Source organism: Rhinopithecus bieti, unplaced genomic scaffold, assembly GCF_001698545.2.
Source record: "Rhinopithecus bieti isolate Rb0 unplaced genomic scaffold, ASM169854v2 scaffold_19, whole genome shotgun sequence".
NCBI lineage: Eukaryota > Metazoa > Chordata > Mammalia > Primates > Cercopithecidae > Rhinopithecus > Rhinopithecus bieti.
This window is the reverse complement of record NW_016803360.1, coordinates 2131389-2153587: the sequence shown is the minus strand read 5'-3', so window position 1 is coordinate 2153587 and position 22199 is coordinate 2131389. Positions and strand designations below refer to the sequence as shown.

The following is a 22199-nucleotide window of genomic DNA, read 5'->3' as shown; positions in this document are numbered from 1 at the left end:
AGTCGAAATTAAATTTAAGTGAAGCCTTTCTGAGACTTTATTATTTTAAACAACTGTTTTGTTGTTGTATTTTGGATTAAACAAATTAGCATACACACTTTGTTTTCCTGAATATTAATTCGTGTTTGACCTCCTGCATAAATATGTATGTTATATAGCACTAACAATCTAAATCTTTCAGATTAGTGTAGTGTGAATATACAGCTAGCAATCTGCAATCTAAATTATTGTAGGCAAGTAGGTTATGGCAAGATAAATATTTCTTGATTGGTTGACCTAAATATCCAAGCATAATTTAGGTATACTATTAGCATGTTTAGGTCTTCTGATGAGATTCCATTCTTGGATCTGGTTGTTGTTAACACACTAAACTTTTTTAAAATGCAAATCATGTTATCCGCTCAATGTAAAATCCTATTAAAGGCATAAACACCTTCCAAAAAAAAAAAAAAAAAAAAAAAAAAGGCCAGACAATTCTTTTTGGTGGCATAGAAGTCCATGCAAGATAAGGTCCGCAGCTTCCTATCTCCGCAGGTGTTTATTGCCTTGTTTTTATTTTTTTTTTTTGTCCTTTTGTTTGATGGAGGTTCCTTCTGTCTCCCAGGCTAGAATGCAATGGCGCAATCTGGGCTCTCCATAGCCTCCGCCTCCCAGGTTCAAGCAATTCTCCTGTCTCAGCCTCCCTAGTAGCTGGGATTACAGGCATGTGCCACCACGCCTGGCTAATTTTGTATGTTTCGTAGAGATGGGGTTTCTCCTTGTTGGTCAGTCTGGTCTCAAACTCCTGACCTCAAGTGATCCCCCTGCCTTGGCCTCCCAAAGTGCTGGGATTACAGGCATGAGCCATGCCGTCTCCCAGGTTTTATATCTTCTGTTCTGTTCTTCCTAACTAGATGTTCTATAAAATTGCTTGTGCCAATAGTTCATTATGTTTCCTCTTGTCAATCTTTTGCAAATACACCTTATTTGGTCTGTAATGCCCTCTTTTTTTTTTTTTTTTTTTTTGCAGTAACTGCTTGGAATCTTTTTTATTTTTATTTTTTTGAATCATCATCTGCTTTCCCAGATAGAAAATAGTTTGCCTAGGGCTGGGCGCGGTTGCTCACACCCGTAATCCCAGCACTTTGGGAGGCTGAGGCGGGCGGATCATGACGTCAGGAGGTCGAGACCATCCGGCCAACACGGTGAAACCCCGTCTCTACTAAAAATACAAAAATTAGCCGGGCGTGGTGGCGGGCGCCTGTAATCCCAACTACTCCAGAGGCTGAGGCAGGAGAATCGCTTGAATCCAGGAGTCGGAGGTTGCAGTGAGCCCAGATCGCCACTGCACACCAGCCTGGCGACAGAACGAGACCCCGTCTCGAAAAAAAAAAAAAAAAAAAAAGAAAGAAAGAAAGAAAGAGAAAAAAAAGAAAATAGTTTGCCTACTCTTTGTCTTGTTCTACGTTATTGCTCTACATATGTCATAGATATTTACCTTCTAAAAGGTGTGGGTCTGCCTTTTATCCATCTTCGTATCCCTAGCGGATAGAATATTTAGTGTGTGCTCACTAAGTGCTGGGTGAATGAAAGATGTTTCAAAGGTCGCTTTCTCTGAAGTCTTGCTGTTTTCCCAGGGGGATTAATTTTCTCTCTCCCCTGAACTCTCTTAGTGTTCTAACTCTGCTTTATCACAAATAACTGTGCCATAGTTATTTCCTACCATGCTTGTCTCTGCTGCCACATTGTGACTCTCTTGAGGACAGGGACCAAAAATTAGGTATTTATTTCTGTCAGATATTAGTCCAGCAAATATTAGACACTCCATAAATTTCTTTTTGTTGAATAAACACACGGCTAATTGTTCAAATTTTAAAAAAATTGGTATTTTATACAGGCTTATACTTTTGTTTTAGCTGGCTATCTGCTAAAGTAAACCTAAGAATGTACTTATGGATTTTTTTTTTTTTTCTTGAAAAGGAAAATGTTCTGAAGGAAGAAAACCTATAGGATTGAAACTGCCGTGTAACTTTTAGCTCAGTTTGGAGATCAGCCTAGATGAGTGGTTCTCACATTTTAGCCTGCATCAGTATCACCTGTAGGAGCTGTGAAAACATGGATCAGTGGGTCCCACCCTCAGAGTTTTTAAGAAGTTGCCAGGTTTTGTTGATGCTGTTGGTGCCAGGACCATGTTTTGATAACTTTTGACCTGATCTGTCTTAGCAGTATTTTTCAGCCTTCAGCATCTTGATAATTTGTTCATACTTTAATGCCAATATGTGGAGTCAGTACAAAGGTTAAACAGGTTAAATATCTCCTGATGTCTTTGGCAAAGGCCTTCTGTTTTCATAGACAACATCTAAAATCATTTGAGTGGCTCTTTCAGTCCTCCTAAATCATTTTAGGTTAGTTTTTATTCTGTATACTCTTTATTAAAGGAGGCACTTGGTCATTATAATGTCTAGTGCTTTCCCTCCCTTATGACTAAATACTGCCAATAAAATTAATGCTTTCCCTCATCTTTTTCACCATCTCCCATATTGTGTTCTCAGTGAAGATGAGTTTCTCTCTCTCCATCTATCCTTAAAATCTGATTTAGGGCTGAGTGTGATGGCTCACACGTATAATCTCAGCACTTTGGGAGGCCGAGGCGGGCGGATCACGAGGTCAGGAGATCGAGCCCCTCCTGGCCAACAAGGTGAAACCCCGTCTCTACTAAAAACACAAAAATTGGCAGGGTGTGGTGGCATGCGCCTGTAATCCCAGCTACTCAGGAGGCTGAGGCAGGAGAATCACTTGAACCTGGGAGTTGGAGGTTGCAGTGCGCTGAGATCGCACCACTGCATTCCAGCCTGGGCGATAAAGCGAGATTCCATCTCAAGAAAAACAAAACAAAACCCTAATTTTATTCCACTTAATTATTGTTTTATATGGGTAAAAAAATTGGTCTATGAATCAGGCCTATTTTAAAAGTGTAGTTTCAAGCCGTTGTAATTGTACAAAAATAAATAGAATTTATTTCTCCCTAGCATTTCTTAAATTCTCTGCTTCAGCCCATTTTATTGATTGCTAGACACCCAGAGAGGTTATAGGTATTCTTCAAAAGTTTGTGATATCAAAAGGACATCATTTCTTTCTTTTTTGACTAACTTCTGAATAATCTCTGAGTATTCTAGATGAAAATATTTTGCCTTACAATTTTTAGCAAGATTCTTAAAGTCTTACAAACTTCATCTTTTGCTGATTTATGACACATGAATATTTTCTTAAGCATATTGGCAAAAATTTGAGTTCATCTTCTGCAAAGAATTAAGTGAACGATATACTTTTCGTGTCTTCATCTTAAATATATGTTTTAAGAAAGAAAGACAAATATATATATATATGCATAGTTGTGTGTATGCACCCATTATTTTTAGTTGTTCTCGGGTATCTCCTAAAGTTCCCCATCATTTTCTCCTGTTGAACCTGACCGTCAAACATATTGTTTGTAACATCTGTTCATAAATATTTTTCCATTTCAGCTATGCTTCTACTAACTAAAAGCACTAACATCATAAATTACATAATAATATGTAATTATATTTGTACTATTTAAATATTATATAGCTAAGGGTATCACTGTTCTTGACTATTTGTCTTGTAAAATAAAACAGAAAATAAAAGTTCACAAGTTTTCTATCCCTAAATTCAACTAAGAGTATGCAAAATAGTTAATCTTACAAACTTTATGTCAAAACCTTTCCCCTCTCCCCTCCAACCATAACTGTTTTTTTTTTTCAGTAGGGAAAGTTCACGGTACTTTTGAAATTACTTAATTCCTGAATCAATATTATGTAAGTAGATAGTTCTCTTACTACAAGAGGTTTAAACAAAATAATTACTTATTAATATGTCTGAATTTGTGATGTGAAAACTCAAGTTTAGCATCTGGCTGAACTTTGCCTGGATGTAGACACATCCATTTATCTTATCTCTTCACACAAAATTAATCATCTGGTTTACTAAAAGGTTGCTTTTCTTTGTAAGTGCATAGTGTCATCAGATTTCGTATGTTAATAGATATTTAGTATGATGCTACGTGTAGGCTGAACTACTAATTTTAATTTTCTTGAGTTTCATAAGTATAAATTAAAGCTCTTGGGAGTCGTTTAAATTTGTTAAGAACGGACTTACTCTGTTAGTTTGAAAGCATTTTTTTTCAGATATAGTTGTGCAGGTGAAGTGATGTACTTGTGCTATATGTAAGATTGGACTGTTGGTGCTAAAATTTAAAAGGTTCTGCTTGTGGATTGTAGGAAGACAAATGGCACATCTCTGGAAGCAAGGAAAAATAGTACCGTAATTCAGTGTCATGTTGATAGAAATAGAAACCTTAACCAGTCATCTTTTATTTTTGTCCCAGACAACTAACTATAAAATATAACCCAGATGGTGGAGCTATGATAGTAAAGATACAGAAATGACATTTTGCTGATGAATTTTCTGCTGCTCTTTGCTTCCCCACTTTCAGTTTTATACCAGATCTTTTATGGTGTAAGTTGCTTGCTTATGTATCTAAGGACAGATCCATAGGATGAAAAATGTGTTTAAGGGCATTTTTAGATCTTGAATTGTTTCAGTAAACTTTCATTTTCCTCTTCTAATTGCCTTTTGGTTTTCCTCTCTTTTGCTAAACTCATATTCTAACATAAATTAGACTGAGCCATGAATAGTGGGTCCTATTTCAATTTTTTATTTCTGAGTTTCATATTTAAGGCATTTGGAATGTATTATTATGCTCTGCCTGTCTGTCTGCCTATACTGGAATTGGGAAGCCTCAAAAAGAGCAGGAGGTTGGCATACCTCATATTGTGGTCTCTAGTCTCTGACAGCTTCACCACACGTAGGCCCTGAATTGAACTGGAAAAGGGGTCATGGAAAGGGGCTTTAGTGATAGGGATGTCAGACGTTAGCAATGAACAAGGTAGTGAGTTTGTGGTGCTGTTTTTATAGCACAGAAGAGGTAAAAGGTATATCTATGTTGAATCAGTTTCTGGCAAAGGTCAGGAAAGGGGCTGACATTTATGAGAAACCTCCTAATTTGTGTATAATCTCTTTTAATCCTTGCAATGACCTCTTGAGATCAGAACTGGGACCTGAGTTGAGGTCTGTGGCTCAGAGTTGGGGCTCTGCTGCTGGGAACTCTGGTGTGCGCTATATTGACTGGGTATACGTGTGTGTGTGTGTCTCTGTCTTACCTTGAGGGTCTATATCAAAACCTTTTTGAGAAAGCAAGTATATAATCCCTTCTACCCCCAGAGCCATTTTAATGTTACAGATAATATGCAGAGAACACAAGAACTTTTTGTGGGTTTATATTGTTAAAGTTATTCATTCTCAGTTCAGGTTTTGGGTTTGTTTTCAAACATGAGAAGTCTGTCTTAGTCACTTTAAGACTAAGAAGTCATGTGTTTTTGATACATGTAAACCTGTATCAACATCTATTCTAATTAAAAACACGGTTGATAATCATTTACAAGTGCAAGATTTCAGGAATGCAGAATTAATTTAAATAACTAGTGGACTATTATTATAACTTCAACATTCTAGCATATGCTCTGAAATGATTATTGTTCATTCATTTATTTAGATCTTCTAGATACTTTTAGTGATTACATTAGGGATAGTCAACTCCCTGGGCTAATTTGAAACATAGGAATGTACTATGCTTGCATATTCATTTCAGTATGGAACCTTCTGAAAATCTCCTTCTTTGGGCTTTTCTTTTACACAGCCTATTTTGGTATGAAGTCTCTTAGGTTTTATTTTCTCCTTTTGATCTGTGGTCCTGATTTTTTACAGTTATCTGGACATTGCCATGTGCTTTGACTGATGTTCTGTTGTTTATTAGGCGAAACACAGTATCATTCTTGAAAGGGTTGCAGTTGGGTGGTGCTGCAGCTGCTTTTCAAGCCACTGCACTGTGGTTATACCTGATGTCATCCCTATTAGATAATATGGTAGTCCTTCTCATCATGTAGGCAATTGGTAATGCTAAACCTCAGGATATTTTTGTAATCAAAGCCCTTGTAATTGGATACGTTGATGTTTTATTAAAGAATACCTGGTAACATTATAGTGTTAGCATTCTAAAATTAACTTGTGACTGTAATACTAATTACATTGAAATATGGATACATAGAATTATGTGGACATGTGTATATATGTGTGTGTGTGTGTGTGTATATATATGAAAGTGAAAGAATATTTAAACCTGTACAGTAACTCCTCCTGAGTGGCAGATGTTGTAACTATACAAAAGGCCTGTATGTATTCAGGTAAGAGACTGTTGGCTTCTAGAATCTCTGGAGCCCTAATTACTCCCTGTAGACAGTAAAATCCTTATGTGAAGTCTTGATAGGACTAATCTTTCTAAGGATCCAGCCATTTTTAATCTCAGGACATCTTAAGGAAAATTGTGCATCTGAGTCATGGAAGTGCTAAGGATAGCTAAAATCTGAAATTTCATAGGGGTTAGATGAAGAATCAATTTGGACTTGAGTATATGTCTTAATTGCCTTCCATATTTAGTTGGCATATAATTAGAACCCCCTCATTACTTTCTCAAGTAACTCTAAAATCAAAGAGTTTACAAATAGTCAAATAGTTGACTTTAGCACCTCTAAACTCAAAGAGTATACATATATTTCCCTTGCTTACATATTTTATCTATGTATCTTTTTGTGATTGCAGGTATATATCTCCTTCGGGAACTAAATAAGCAAGTAAACAACCGATAGGAAAAGGTTGATAAGAATTCATCAGTTTCAGGGTCTGAAGGCCTTGACTGAAGGCCTTTTCACACTTTAGACTCTGAGAAGTGCACTATTACATAAGTCAATAGGCAAATCAGCCTGACTTGCAGGGGTCTGACGAAGAGAAGCTCCTTTTCTCTAATATTTTCTGCTGATTCTTAGTTGAGAAACCACAATTCCAAATTGACAGTGTCTATGAGAGGAGCTGCAGTGAGTGACAGTAACTGCTAGTTGTACATTGCACTTTTGGTATCACCTGTCAGTTATGTGTATCTTGATCTTTATGTATGAATGAAAATAGAATATTCACATTTGAAAAGTAACTATATTCTAGAATTTTAAGTTTTCATGTAGCTACTGGACTTACTCTATAGAAAATCTTCTGGGGCCTATCAGCAGAAATTTATGCCTTAGAGCATTATTTAGCTGTTCAAGGGAGGTTTGTGTTTTCATGATTTCTAATATAGTTTGGGAAAATTATCTAGAACTTTCTCAAAGGAGTGTCATTGTATTATTTCAACACAATTTTGTGAGTTCAGTAAAAAGGAGCTAAATGTCTATTCCCATATTTCCCTTTCAGGCAAAACAGTTAATCCACATATTGTTTTCTGTGACATATTGGGACTCTTTGAGCCCTGACTCTCAACAGGATTCATATGGTTCAATGATGTTGTGAGGAACATGACAAGCCATTGCCCTCAATGAGTTTATATTTTAGTAAAGGAGATAAACATCAAATGTTTACTTAGAGTTAATCATGTAATTATAATCATGATCTGTTCATGGCTATAGCCTACAGACAATTTTTCCCAAATGTTCTCTAAGAGAGAAGATATTAATTCCCAAGTAACTTAGGTCAATGGGTGGTTTATTAGTCCATTTTCATGTTGCTGATAAAAACATACTTGAGACTGGGAAGAAAAATAGGTTTAATAAGTTCACAGTTCCACGTAGCCTCACAATCATGATGGAAGGTGAAAGGCACTTCTTATGTGCCTTGGCAAGAGAGATTGAGAATCAAGCAAAAGTAGAAACCTCAAATCTCCTGAAAACCATCAGATCTCGTGAGACTTGTTCACTACCATGAGAACAGGATGGGGGAAGCCGCCTTCATGATTCAATGATCTCCCACCAGATCCCTCCCACAACATGTGGGAATTATGGGAGCTACAATGCAAGATGAGATTTGGGTGGGGGTGCAGCCAAACCATATAATGTAGGAAATGTCTGCACCTTTTAGTTGTTTTTTTTTTTTTTTTTTCCTTTCAACCACATCATCATCCTTATTATTAGCTTCCACTGGACCTGAAATCATTTTGTCTACTCATCATGAACTTGGGTACCAGCATAATTTAGAGTTGTTATCTCCACTTTCGAGGCTCATCATCCTGCTGACAACTCAGTATATGTGTGGAGAGCACCTGGATAGTTTTTTCACCTCACCACTTCCAAAGGTCACCCCTCAGTTTACTACTCTGGTTACACAGATGTTGTAATATTGCACAACTGTTCTAACTTTATTCATATGTATCATACTTCCCAAGCATAAACCTATCTTCTTCTGCTGTACTCATTTTGCTTAGATCATCCAGTAACTTCATGGAGAGCTCCAATCCATCAAACCATCTGTCTTTAGCTAGTTCATCAACTTAACTTGCTTATCATCAAATGAAATCAAAATTTGATTGCATTGTGATAACTTTTGTTATACAATTGCTGTTTCCATAAACTCATTACTGACTTTTATTCTATCAACTTTTTCTGGGCTTAAATTAAAAAAAAAAAAATATACTATTTTTTAAAAAAATCACACCACCTGATAGATTTTGATCACCAGAAATTCAGGGTTATCAATTTCAATTGGGTTCAAATATAACTGGAAATTCTACTACTATATTTTTCTGTTCAGTTCTCTTTGTTCTTCTACTCTGTATTTCAACTCCTTTCAATTTTATCCAGACTTCAACCACTCCTTCTTTTCACCAGTCCATTACTTATAGCTAAGAAAATTGTAGCCATATAATGGAAACTTCCTTAGCTACCAGTCCTAGAAATTACATTTTTATGCATCTTCTCATTTCCTCTTACTATAAAAAAGGCAGAGAGAGGCCCTCTTACAGCCTGTAATTTGGATTTTATCCTGCTTCACGCTAACAGTTATCACTTCTTTCATGTGTGTATGCAAATATTCACTACCAAGTTGAATTATCCTCATCAATATCTAAACATGTTTAAGTGTTTCTTACCTTACGAGTAATAAGAAAAATAAAAAAAAAACCTAACCTTTCGTTGATCCTATATCTTCTTCTATCCTTAGTCAAATTTATCTCTATCCATTCAGACAAACTTCCTATCAGCATTCTTAACCTTGCTGTCTCTGTGCCTTCACCGTGTTCTTCACTGCCCAGTGTGGTTTCCACTTCTATTCTTCATACAGACCGCTCTTTCTTTGGGCACTTCTGATCTCAATGTCACAAATAAGGGGCATTTTCAATAACCATTTTATGTAGTATTTGACCAGCATTGGGTTCCTGACATCTCTTCTCCTTTAGATACGCTTTTATTAGCTTTTGTGATGCCATATAATTCCATTTTCCTTTTGTAGTTCTACATACTTAAATATATATTTTTTCATTTCCCTCTGTCCTCATTGTAGCCTCATCTTCCTCAGTCGTGTCAGAGTTGAAAGTATAGGGCAAAGAGAGAAAAAGACTGAGGATACATCTTGTGGAACTACAATGTTTAAGTTTCACATGGTAGAATTCAATTATATGTAATGATGTTTTATATATATGCACATCTATGTAATGTGTATACACACACACACACATATATACACACATACACACACGTATATAGTCCTGTTATCATTTGTTGAATGTCTACTTTTTGATAGACAGTATTTGAGCTTTGAGGACACAAAGTTAACTACAGTTCCTAAATTGGAGGTCGCACCTTGTTATGAGAGATGCAGATGCATGTGCTTTACTGGTACTCATAGGGTTGGATCTGTAGCGTTATTCTATCTTTGTGTGTGTTACAGATGCCTATTTTATTTGTTAATGAAATCTGGGCATCAATATTTAGAAACAGGTTTTGATTTGAGCACATTTTTTCCTTGAAGGCAGATGTGTGATTTATTTTGGATGTTAGCAAAATTTAATGTTTAAATATTAAAATAAAAAACAGGAATTTAAGGAGGTTTATAGGAATCAAATACTAGTTTATTCATGTGTTTCCAAACTGGGATTGGGGGGTTAGGTTTTTATTGGAGGGAGAAGGGAATGGAAGAAATATGATTTTAGTACATGTATCTTTTATGGCTATTTTCTGCTCATAACAGTGGTGCCCCTTAACATAGGATGCTTACTGTGTGTGAGGAGATGTGCTAAATGTTTTATGTGCATTAACTTATTTAATCTTCCCTATAAAATTTCCTTTATAGAAGAGGAAATTGAGGTTTACATTTTACATAAGCTAAAGTTACAGTTAAAGGGTATGAGCTAGGCTGGGTGTGGTGGCCCATGCCTGTAATCCCAGCACTTTGAGAGGCTGAGGCAAGCAGATCACTTGAGGCTAGGAGTTCGAGACCAGCCTAGCCAACGTGTTGAAACACCGTCTCTACAAAAATACAAAAATTAGCCAGGCGTGGTGGCATGTGCCTATAATTCCAACTACTGGGGAGGCTAAGAATTGTTTGAACCTGGGAGGCAGAGGTTAGAGTGAGCCCACATCATGCTACTGCACTCCAGCCTGGGTGCCAGACGAAGAGTCTGTCTCCTTTAAAAAAAAAAAAATGAATCAAAGATATATCTGACTTTGGAGCCTGGGCTCTTAACACTATGATAGATTGAAAGAATATTAAGGGGAATGTTTTTTCAGATTTTTCTAGTATCTGTAATATCTTATATTACATATTTCATATATTATTTAATCATTTCACATATACCATTCAGTCTTCACAAGAAACCTGTGATGTAGGGAAAGGCAGTGTTGTCAAGAGGAGACTACAAAGACCCAAGTTATTAATAACTTGCTTGGGTTACATGTGTTAGTAGACCAACAACCAGACCCCAGGCTTCCGGACACCCAGTTCAGCTTTCCATTATAGGAGACACTTCTGGACTCATTCAGTTTGCTAGAGGAAAAAGTCCTTGTTCTTTAGGATTTCCCATCTCCCCCAAGTGTAATTCAACTTTATTTCACTTATTTAGTTAATAATCCAGGACTGTTGCTGGAGTAGCAAAAATTTGATTAGAATCATCACCTTCGGTGTTTCAGGTAATGGAGTGAAGTAAAAACGGCTTGGAAAGCAGAGCCCGTTCATTCTGCTCCTAGGCTGGCCTCCTGGATGGTTTAAAGTTGACATCTGGTGTGGCTTTCATTGCTCTCTTCTTCTGGGAAGCCTGGTTGACTACTTGACATCAAGCATTAGATCTGACCTGAGCATTAGCCCAAGCTCGCTTTGCGTAATTAAGCTATTGAGATTTGTTTCCCCTGACTGGACAGAAGAGCCCTACAAGTTGAGGGCTCTGTTAAAGTGATAAAGCTGATTAGATCTTTAGCAGTAAAGGAATCTGATCTTAGAAATTTCTTCTAGCTCTCGTTAATGAGGCAAAGACAACGTTTAGCAGGGAAAATGAGGTCACTAAGAAGAGAAACTTTTTTTTTTTTTTTAAATAAAGAACCAATTTTGCCTCCTTTAAAATCAAGGCCTCAATTTATTGTCCTGAATAAAGCTCAATTTAAATGAACACATATGAAACTTTTTCTCAGGGGTGTAGTAATCTTGTTTAAAGTACAAGATTAAAGTACAACAATTCAAGAAAGTGAAGCTAAGATAGACCTAGAAGTTAAAATAATTTAATGAATACTGACAACAAAACTGAAATAACCAACAATGATGTATATTTATTATTAGAATGTAATTTTTTTAGAAAATGATTTTTAAAAACTTTTTTTCTGTAACTTCTCCTTGCTTAAACCACTAATCAAACATATAAAACTTATTTTCCTAAGATACATTTATACAGACTTCAGGTATTAACACTGTTGAAAATCACACTTTTAGTTTAGATAGCACCTTTCCGTATGCTACTATTTAATCCTTAGAAAAGTTTTCTGAAAGCTGTATTATATTCATATTAGGGGTTAAGACTTAGCTCTAAAAGTTTCAAATCTCAAATTTATGTGAATCCTTAAGAATCTGTAAACAGGAGAGCTTGGAGTATAATACAGGTATTTTTTCACTCCTGAGAAAGTGGTCTGTACCAGTGTTGTCTCAAGTTATACATTATTTAAAGTCTTTGATCCTATCCTTATTTCTTGCTAAGCTCTTGTTCCAGTATTTAGAAAATGACATAGGAATTACGTTCCAATACGTTTATGTGAAATATAAACCATATGCATACACATATTGTGCACCCTCCTGTGTTCATAGATAGCCATCCTTCCATCATGAAGCATTCTGCTTACCACAAAGACCCCATCCTCCATCTCACTCTCATTTTATTCCAGTAAAAAATCAATTGTCACAAAGGGCAAACTTGGAGTAGAAAAGAAGTAACACAGGTGGTTTATGATTGGGACAGGTGGAGGGGAGATGAGCCATCCATTCCGGCGGCTTACCTTGTCTCATTGTTACTAACTTTGGGGTGGTTGTCAAGGGTATGGTGTGAGACTGGAAAGGGTTTAATGGAACCATACTGCTGTCTTATCAATATAATATCTAGTCAGTGTACTAGTTAAAATGAAATTCATTTTCTGAATTTAAAATTTACTTAACATTTTAGACATTTAAAGGAAATTTAAACTCTAAAGTCTACTTAAATGAAATACTCTGTGTCTTCTTTTTCTTGAGAGACAATGTAGTAAAGTTTTCAAAAACAACCTAGAGGCAGGATAGCTCGGGCCATTCCCGGCTTCACCACTTGTTAGCTTTTATGCCTTGGTTCAATTACTTTTCTTTAAAATGATCATGAAAATAATACCTACCTCATATGATTGTAATGAGGATTAAATCAATTTATGTGTATGTATGTGTGTGATTGTGTATAGCTTGGGACAGTCTACTTTATATAGTAAGTGCTTGAACAATGTTACTTATTATCAGCCCAGTTAATCAAGGTTCTCCTTCTCACCAGAGTAAAAATGTCCTGGCAGAGTTTACCGGAGAATACCTAAGAGCTAACCCCAAGTGATGCTTACTAGTTTCGGTTTCTCTTGACCTCTTTCTTATGTTAGATATTATTTGCCTTTACCTATGTCTTTTTGGAAAAGTCAGCCTCCCAAATTTTCAAATTGCTGTTCTATTTCTGCACAACTGCACCAAGCTTTCATGGTTTTCACCTCCTCCTACTAGAGGTTTTCACCACTTCCTAATAGAGATTTTCAGGCTGTACTAAGCTAGAACCATAGCCTGATCTCAGAATTGGCAGATACTCCCATGGGAAAGAATAAAATGGCTGGAGATTATTAGATAGCATCAGAGAGGCTCTCACCTCCTAAAATGTGTGTGCATCTGGATGCCATTGTTTACACACATATCTGAAATCTTTAAATTATTGTTATTTTAATATGCCTGGCCTTTTCTAATCCTTTTATTAGGAATGTTGACCTGCTTGAAACCTCCTGGTACCACCCTTCCTTTCTTAACCATTCGATGTTGACTTTATATCCGTTGGTGGCCTTTTCAGTCTTGACCTTTCATTTCCAGTAGTTTTCTTCTCTTATTTATCTTCTTATGCCATCTTACTCACCAATCACTTTAACTTTCAAATCGGTAGCTTATTCCCTTCCATGGAGTTAACTGATATCCTTCATCAGATAACTTTGAAATCTATACCTTTATTTTACACTGATGATCTTCTCTTCCAAATCCATCTATCTAGTTATTACTTAAGCATTTTCCCCTGTGTGTATCATAGGCAGATCAAATTTGAAATGTTCTAAACATACTTCATTACTTTCTCCCTCGTTTTGTTTCCCTTTCTGTATCAAGTTTCCTTGAAACTTCAGCTATTTAAAACTCAGATTATTTTATTAATATGTTCAGTGGTTTGCATACTGCTTAGCACATAGTAGGTGCTCCATGTATGTTAAGTAAACAACAAAAATGGAGAAAGTCAGTAGGCGAAAGTTTACTTTTAAAGAGATTTTCCATGTCTGCCTAGTCATTCTGTTCCTATATATTTCCTTTTCAGGAAATATAACAATACTTGATAATAGCTACTTAAAAAATGTAAGCTGTTTAACCTCTGTAATGTAATTGTTCTTCAAATTTTGTTTTTTGATTTGTTTATGTATACAAGATTTAGGAAATTACTTACGTTAAAAGATTAAATGTTTAATTCTTACTGAACAAAAATTAGATTCACTTGTGCATATATTTAGCTATTCCCCTCCACTGTAGACATTCTTTGAAAATGATTGTTGTAAATCTTTTGTTTCTTTTTGACAGGTAATATTTGAAGCTGAAGTCTCAGGAGGGAGAAGTGGTTATATTGCCATTGATGACATCCAAGTACTGAGTTATCCTTGTGGTAGGTTGTGATTAAGAATTGTATTTTTCTATGTCCTTTCAACACTTGCCTTATATTGGCAGTGACGACTGTTTGTGTATCACTTGGTTATTGCTGTCTCTCTTGTTATTGTTAGTCCTAGCCTTCTATAGAGTTTTAAAAGAAAACTGATATATTTCTAGAGTTTTGAATCAAATATTTTCAGACTTGTAACTAATTGTATACATATTAGGAGATTCTTTTAAATTATTTCATTACTGAGAACAAAATATACATGCAAAGGCAGCTGTCAGGAGGACTTGTTCATTTTTTTGGCACTATTAAATTGTCTAGGAAAACAGAGAAGAATAACAAATCAGTTCAACAGAAAGGAAAATATAAAGAAGCCTCATGAAGCTATTTGATCTGCTAAGTTGAGGGCTGGGTTGAAATTAAGAGAAATAATTAGTTCATCTTTTTCCAAATGTAGGACTACTTTTTTTTCCTCTGTCATAATAAATACCTGGCTAACTCATGAGGTCAGGAGTTTGAGACCAGTGTGGCCAAAATGGTGAAACCCCATCTCTACCCAAAATAAAAAAAATTAGCCAGGTGTAGTGGTGTGCACCTATAATCCCAGCTGCTCAGGAGGCTGAGGCAGGACAATCACTTGAACCTGGGAGGTGGAGGTTGCAGTGAGCGGAGATTGCACCACTGCACTCCAGCCTGGGCAACCAGAGCTAGACTCCAGCCCAAAAAAAAAAGAAAAATAGAAAGCAAACGAAACAAGAAACTCGGTTTATTAATACACAGTTTTGTTATGCCCTTAGATGCACCTTGGTTGGCCTTCAGACAGTGTACCTAAATTTGTGTTTACATCACATTCCATGAAAAACAATTACTGCCTGCATTCAATAGAGCCAGGCAAAAAACAGCTGGCATAAATTCAGTCTTTGCTTGTATTTCCCAACAGCAGCATTTTATAGGGCCTGTGAGTTCTGGATTATCTGTTCAGCAGTCCTCTCTAAGAAGCATCTCTAACACATTGTAAGCAGCAGGCAGGGGCCCCTTGTGAGGGCCAAGGCCTGTGCTCCTGCTGAGTGCTTGTCAGACTGTAGTGTGCTTCAGAATCACCTACAGCTGTGGTAAATCACAGACTGCTTGGCTCTTCCCCTGGTTCTGATTCAATAGGTCTGGGGTGGGGCCTGACAATTTGCATTTCTGATTCCAGTGCAGCTGATGTTGCTGGTCTAGAGTTCGTAAATTGAGAACTGCTGCTTTAGCTCATGTTCCAACTCAAGAATTCCTTATTTTAAATCTCTTCCTGAGAGGTAAGGCACTAGAGAAAGATGTAGCCAGTAAGCGTCAGATTATATATAACATGTGGTGGTTGGTAAGAAAAAAGAGAACAATGGTGGTTGGTAAATTCTAAGGAAAAAGAGAACATAATCATCTCACTTAGACTTCAGGTGGGTTTACTAAGTTCTTTCAATCTGTAGTTTAAGAGAACTGTGTTTTTATCTACTGTTCATTTTTCACTTCTTGAATGATAGGTGTTAAGGAAAGGCTTTCATAAGTATGTAGAAAATTGTGAATTGAGCACAACAGCAGTTTTAGGGTGATATGGTCCTCCATGAGCTTTTCTTTTTACTCATGAGCATTAGCTTTTGCTGTTTATATAAATTTCCTTTCAATGGGAAACATGGATAAGGCTTCAGTTTTAAAAGTTAGTTTCAGAGAATACTTGATAGTCATAAATCTCACTTATATTTTGACTGCAGTCATGATTTTTGTTAGTCTAGTATGGGTATTTATTTTGGATTCATATACTATGGTTATAATGGAACAGGAATAAACTTACCAGTTTCTATTTGCAAGAGACAAAAATATTCCCTTGTTCTTTGAAATGCTGGAGGGTTATAACTACTGATTTTTTTTTTTTTATAAAGATCTAACTGTTTAAAATGTAGCCTAATAAGTTCAATGGCTGTGTAACTGTCAGTAGTTTAGAAATCATTATATGTTTTCATTATATCTTTATATTAGGCTCTGATTTCATGTCAATTTGATCTCTTTTGGTTGCTTTGACTTGTAAGCTTGTAACTGTTTTATTACCATCCATATGCAACATGCCATGGCAGCAGTTCAGCAGCAGTTGTTGAGTGCTCACTCTGTAGAGAACAATACTCCAGCAATTATGGACAGTAAGTTAACAGAGCTCCTGAGAAAAAGAGAACCATGAGAGTCACAGAGGAAATGGTGTCTTCTGGCACAAAAAAGCCCCTCAGTTTTCTTCTTTCTGATGTTAGTCTTGACCAAAGGTAAAAACACTAGCGATAATATTCAGCTGCAGAAAAGTAACATGGCATGTTTTCTTCATGTGAAAACAAATACATTTTTTCCCCTCCCTTCACAGATAAATCTCCTCATTTCCTCCGTCTCGGGGATGTAGAGGTGAATGCAGGGCAAAACGCTACGTTTCAGTGCATTGCCACAGGGAGAGATGCTGTGCATAACAAGTTATGGCTCCAGGTAAGGCCAAGTTGGCAGCTGAGCTAAAGAGTATACTTTATGTTTTAAAAAAATTACAACAGGACTGTTTGTGGTCTCATCCTTTTGAGTGTGTGCATGTGAGTGCGCGTGCGCGTGCGCGTGCACGCATGTGGTGGGACAGGCTGTCTGCATGAGTTTAATTTAATTCATGTTAGAGGTTTCCTTTTCTGAAATAAAATACACAGGAAAATAATTAGTATTTTTGTTAGTATCTACTGAAACATAATAATTCTCTCTGTTATATTCGAACTGCAAAAAAACTCTAGATCCATTTGAAATATGAATGAGATATTTTCTTATTTAATAATATTTTTAAAACCAAATTTACAAGAGTTAAGTAGGAACTGTCATACTCTGATAAATTTTTTAAAGTATTTTAATAAACCCTTGGGAATATTTCAGGAACTATGAATTGGAAGAGAGCCAATTAAATTTTTGAGTTTGAAGGTTAATCCCAGATCTGAGGTGAAGACATTTGCCTTGCATATATTAAGTCCTTAATATATTTGTGTTTAATTATGATTTAACATACATGTTGGGGGAACTGTAAATGGTGCATATAAGCAGATTTAAAAGAATCAGAGAGAACTAGAGACTAAGAAATATGCCTTGCCTTCAGGGAATTTACAGAAAGTCTACCTGTCAGTGCTAGAGTGCTGGGGGCTGGAAAGAGCTGCGAGCAGCTCTAAAGCCAGGAAACTGGGCCTAAAAGAGATGGCTATTGAGCTAAATATTTGAAGCTAGATGATATGTAAGTAATAATATTATCTGAGCACCTCTATTATTATTTTTTAGGTTCTCTGCATCAGAATGAGGAAAGTGATTTAATTAGTTGTGAATTTTAAATTCATGGGAATGCCAATAGAAACCAAAAAAAATCCTGATAAAATGAGCTTAGTTTCTTTAACATAGACATCATGATTTATTTTACTACATCCTTTAGATAGGTGAAGGTAGTGTTGGGGATAATTATTAGTTTGCGGGTGGTTTTAATGAAGGTTATAATAAATGAATATTGAAATAATATGTTATAGTGTCTGATACTGTGCTGGGTGTTGTATGTGTGTTATTTCATCAAGTTCTTACAGCATTCCAATTGGAGGTTACAACAGGTGTACTTCATATTAATCTAATTATTACTACTTTTATAACTCATTTGATTTTCAGATATCAGGATACCATATTTTGTGTCCAAATATGAAAAGGAAATGAGGGTCCTTTTTTTCTGTGATTATGGTAATTTCTCCTACAGAGATTGAAAATAGGATAATTTTCCTGGAAAGCGTATTATATGATGTGCAACCTGTCTTATCAACTAATTGTCAAGTCGGTTTTCTTATTTCTCTCTCTATGCCTAAATAATAGTTTAAGAATGATTTTAGATATATGTTTTGCTAGTGATTTTTTCATTTAGATGGGAACATTAGCTGGCATTTAGCTTTAGTTGTGAGCTATATGGTCTTTTCTTGGAGACTAGAGGCTCTGTAGGTCTGCCCTTGGTTTTATGCCTCAGGATTTAATGTGACATTGAAATAAAAAGGGTTTTGTATCCTCAGTCACCAGCTGCCTTGTGGCAACAAAGACTTTCTGGACCCTGCTGGTCTGAGTGGGTGGTAGTCCAAATACTGCTCATTTTTTGTTTGTTTGTTTGCTTTCTCTTTTGTAGATAGTCCATTTCATGATGGTTTAAAAAAATTTTCCTCCTGCCATTTTTTCTAACAAAGATGAGAGGTAAAATATTCTATGAGACTTCTATGTTGCTTTCTCCCCAACTTCACCTCCTCACCTCTCTTTTTTTTCTTTCTTTCTTTTTTTTTTGGTGTCTGCTACAGAACTGTGAATTTGTGTATTTCTCTTCCACTTTGACATGGACATTGCCTCATTCTTCAGTAGTGTGCATATTCATCTTAATTTATTCAAAACCTATTTTACCTTTTTCAATTATACCACATCAATTACCTTAACTTATTCTTTTACATCACTCTTCTCAATGTACAAGAAATATTGAAATCTATCTTAGGGTGTTTTCAAATTAAAATAAAAACTTTTACTATGAAATTATGTGAAAATGAACCAGATAAGATTGATCATTACATATCAATCAATTAGAAGGTGGCAGTGACTTAAAAAACTTGCCCACCTTTTGCTGAAAGTAAAAAACATAATAAAGCAGGAAGAATTCTGGTTCCAAAGTGAATCTACCAGCTAACTCATGCAAACAGATGTCAGATTATTTTCATTTTATGTAGAATAACAACCTAGAGTTCAGGAAGCCCAGTTCTTAATTCCAACTTTAACTCTAACCCTCCTAAACCTTTTAACCCTGTTAATTGCAGTGGCCTTAGAGATTTCATTTATGTGTTCTGGGACTCAATTTGCTTATTTATAAAAGGAGATTCTGAATAGACACTAAAATCCCTTCCAGCTGTAAGATGCTAAACTAGGTGTTTAGGTTATTTTTGATGGCTTGAAACATGGCCTTGATAACCTTTTTGTGTGGAAGAATGAAAAGTCTTGTTATTCATTTTGCATGGGGAAAAAATGGTACCTTAAATTAAGTATCATTGTGAGAACAAATGCTCAAAATATCTGCCGCTAGTACTGAGAATGAATGTACTTGAAGCACTCAATGAAAGGTCATTGCAGTCTATCACAGAAGTAATGGAATAATACAGCAGTTGTTATACCTGCCATGGTCAGGCAAAATACCAAATGGCAATCAACTTTGTATGTCCTCCAAATCACTTACATTATGTAGTATTGAGTTTCAATTGGCAAAATGTTGTCTAAATATGGGCTAAAGTAACAAAGACTAGAAAAACAACCAATTTTCTATTTGAAAGGAAAAATGATACACTATAACTCTGTGAAAGGTGTACAGAATGTAATACTTGATCATATTTGATATTTAAAATAATTTATGGAAAAACTGAATAATTTATCTTACTTGTGTATTCCTTCTAGGTTATAATTAATATATCAGTCATTGTTGTCTAAAATGATATATAAATTGAGTAAATTGAAAAATGCAGGGAAAAATGCAAACGATGAATGGCCTGAATTAATCTAGGATAATTTCATAATGCACATTATGGTGGTTCTGAAAATGTCTATAGGAAATGATCTTTCTTGTAAGAATTGGATTATACAATTATAGAGTATTTGAAGTAGGTTTTCTGTATTTGTAGATATGTAGGAAACCATGACAAACTACATAAACCAGATCAACCTTCTTGTACATGCTAAATGAAGTAATGATACATAAAACAACATCAAATGTTTTTATAAGTCTGAGTATCAGTAGACTAAAAATATGGTGAAATCATGAGGTTTTCTGGAACATAGTTTTTAAAAGTATGTTATTCAGTACATTTATGCACTAAAAGAAATTTAGAATAAAGTCTTTACTCACCCTTAGAGAATTTCCAGATTATTTTTCAATTGAGAGCTCAGTGAAGTAGCATGTATTCTTGATGTAAACATATTTTTTGGTTAATGATTTGTAAATTTTTTCCACATGAACAGACATTTTTCAAATCTTGTAAGTTGTAGCACTAAGCCATTTTAATTTTATAGTAGTGCTCTCCTATCCTTGGGGGATACATTCCAAAAAGCCCAATGGATGCCTGAAACCGCACATAGTACCAAACCCCACATATGCTGTTTTTTTTCCTACATATACATACCTATGATCAAGTTTAATTAATAAATTAGACACATAACAACAATAATAAAATAAAGCAATTATAACGATATACTGTAATTAAAGTTATATGAATGTGATCTCTCTCAGCATCTATCTTTGTACTTTACTCACCCTTCTTAGGATGAAGTAAAATGATAAAATAACTCACATAATGAGAATAAGTGAGGTGATTGACATAGGCAGTGTGATGTAGCATTAGGCTACTACTGGCCTTCTGTCAATATGTCAGAAGGAGGTTTGCTTGGGGCTATCCTGGATCATTGAGCCATGATGATTTTGATGGTTGGGATGTCAGAAACACACAATGTCAATGACTAACAAATGAGGGAAGGCACAGATTTCATCACGCTACTCAGAGTGGAGAGCAATTTAAAACCTATGAATGGTTTATTTCTGGAATTTTTCATTTAATATTTCAGACTGTGATTGACAGAAGGTAACTGCAACTGCCCAAAGTGCAACATTGGATAAGGAAGAATTTCTGTATTCCTGAGAAACTTTCAATGATACGGAATTTGTGATTCATAACTTGAAGCTATGATAAAGCTCTACTTATGGGAAATAAAATCAAAAGTGAAATTATAACATATAATTTACACTGGAATGAAATAATAAAAGCATCTGGTTATATTCCTGAGACGTGTCAAATAATTTTCTTACAGGAAAAATAAAAATTAGGTTGTACACTTTTATAGGCTAGAAATGTTGATTATTTTAAAATTTGAATTTATTTTGAATTATTTTCAATATTTATTGAAAATATTTAAAATTCAAAACTTTTCAAAATATTCAACTATTTCAATATATGAATATTTTAATATTTTGAATTATTTTTTAATTTTTAATATCAAATTATCAGTACATACTTGTACATATTTATGGGGTACATGTTATATTTTTGGAACAAGCATACAATGTGTAATGATCCAATTAGGGTAACTGGGGTATATATAACCTCAAGTATTTATTATTTCTTTGTGTTAAGAACAGTCCAATTCTACTCTTTAAGTTATTTTGAAATATATGATAAATTGTTTACTATAGTCACTCTATGGTGCTACTGAACACTAGATTGTAACTCTTACTATTATGAACACTGGATAAACTGATTCTAGGAAAAAGCAAATATATAGGCAACAAATGAACATACGGTGTAGCAGTTCCATACCTAAGTATTTACCCAAGAGAAATTAAGACATGTGCCCACCAAAAGACTTGTACAAAGAAGCCTATAACAGCTTTATTAATAATAACTGATAATAAGAAAAAACCTAAATGTCCATGAACAGGATAATAGACAATTTGTGTCTCATTCAAACAATGAAATACTGCTTAGCAATAAAAGAATGAACTGCTGATAATGCAACAGCGTGAATGGATCTCAGCATTGAGATTTTGGAAAGAGGATAGACACGAAAAGCTTATATACTTTATGATTTCATTTACAAGAAGTTTCAGAAGAAACAAAACTAACCTGTAGTGATAGAAATCAGAACACCTGTTGCCTGTGGGGAATAAGGATTGATTGGATGTGGGCAGGGGGAAATTCTCTAGGGTAATGTTAATGTCATATATATTGACTGGGGTCTTGGTCTATGAGTGTACATACATTTGTCAAAGATTAAGATCTGTCCAATTTACTATATATATATATATATATATATA

The 22199-nt window shown here is 35.3% G+C and overlaps 1 protein-coding gene across 1 annotated transcript in view; it reads left to right on the top strand.

The window, feature by feature from the left end:
* Positions 1-22199, top strand: part of PTPRK (protein tyrosine phosphatase receptor type K) — a 586650-nt gene that overhangs the window by 271313 nt on the left and 293138 nt on the right. Inside the window, exons 4-5 of the mRNA XM_017879345.1 lie at positions 14236-14317; positions 16692-16807. Of these exons, the coding sequence (XP_017734834.1) occupies positions 14236-14317; positions 16692-16807 (198 nt within the window). The remainder of the gene's footprint in view (positions 1-14235; positions 14318-16691; positions 16808-22199) is intronic.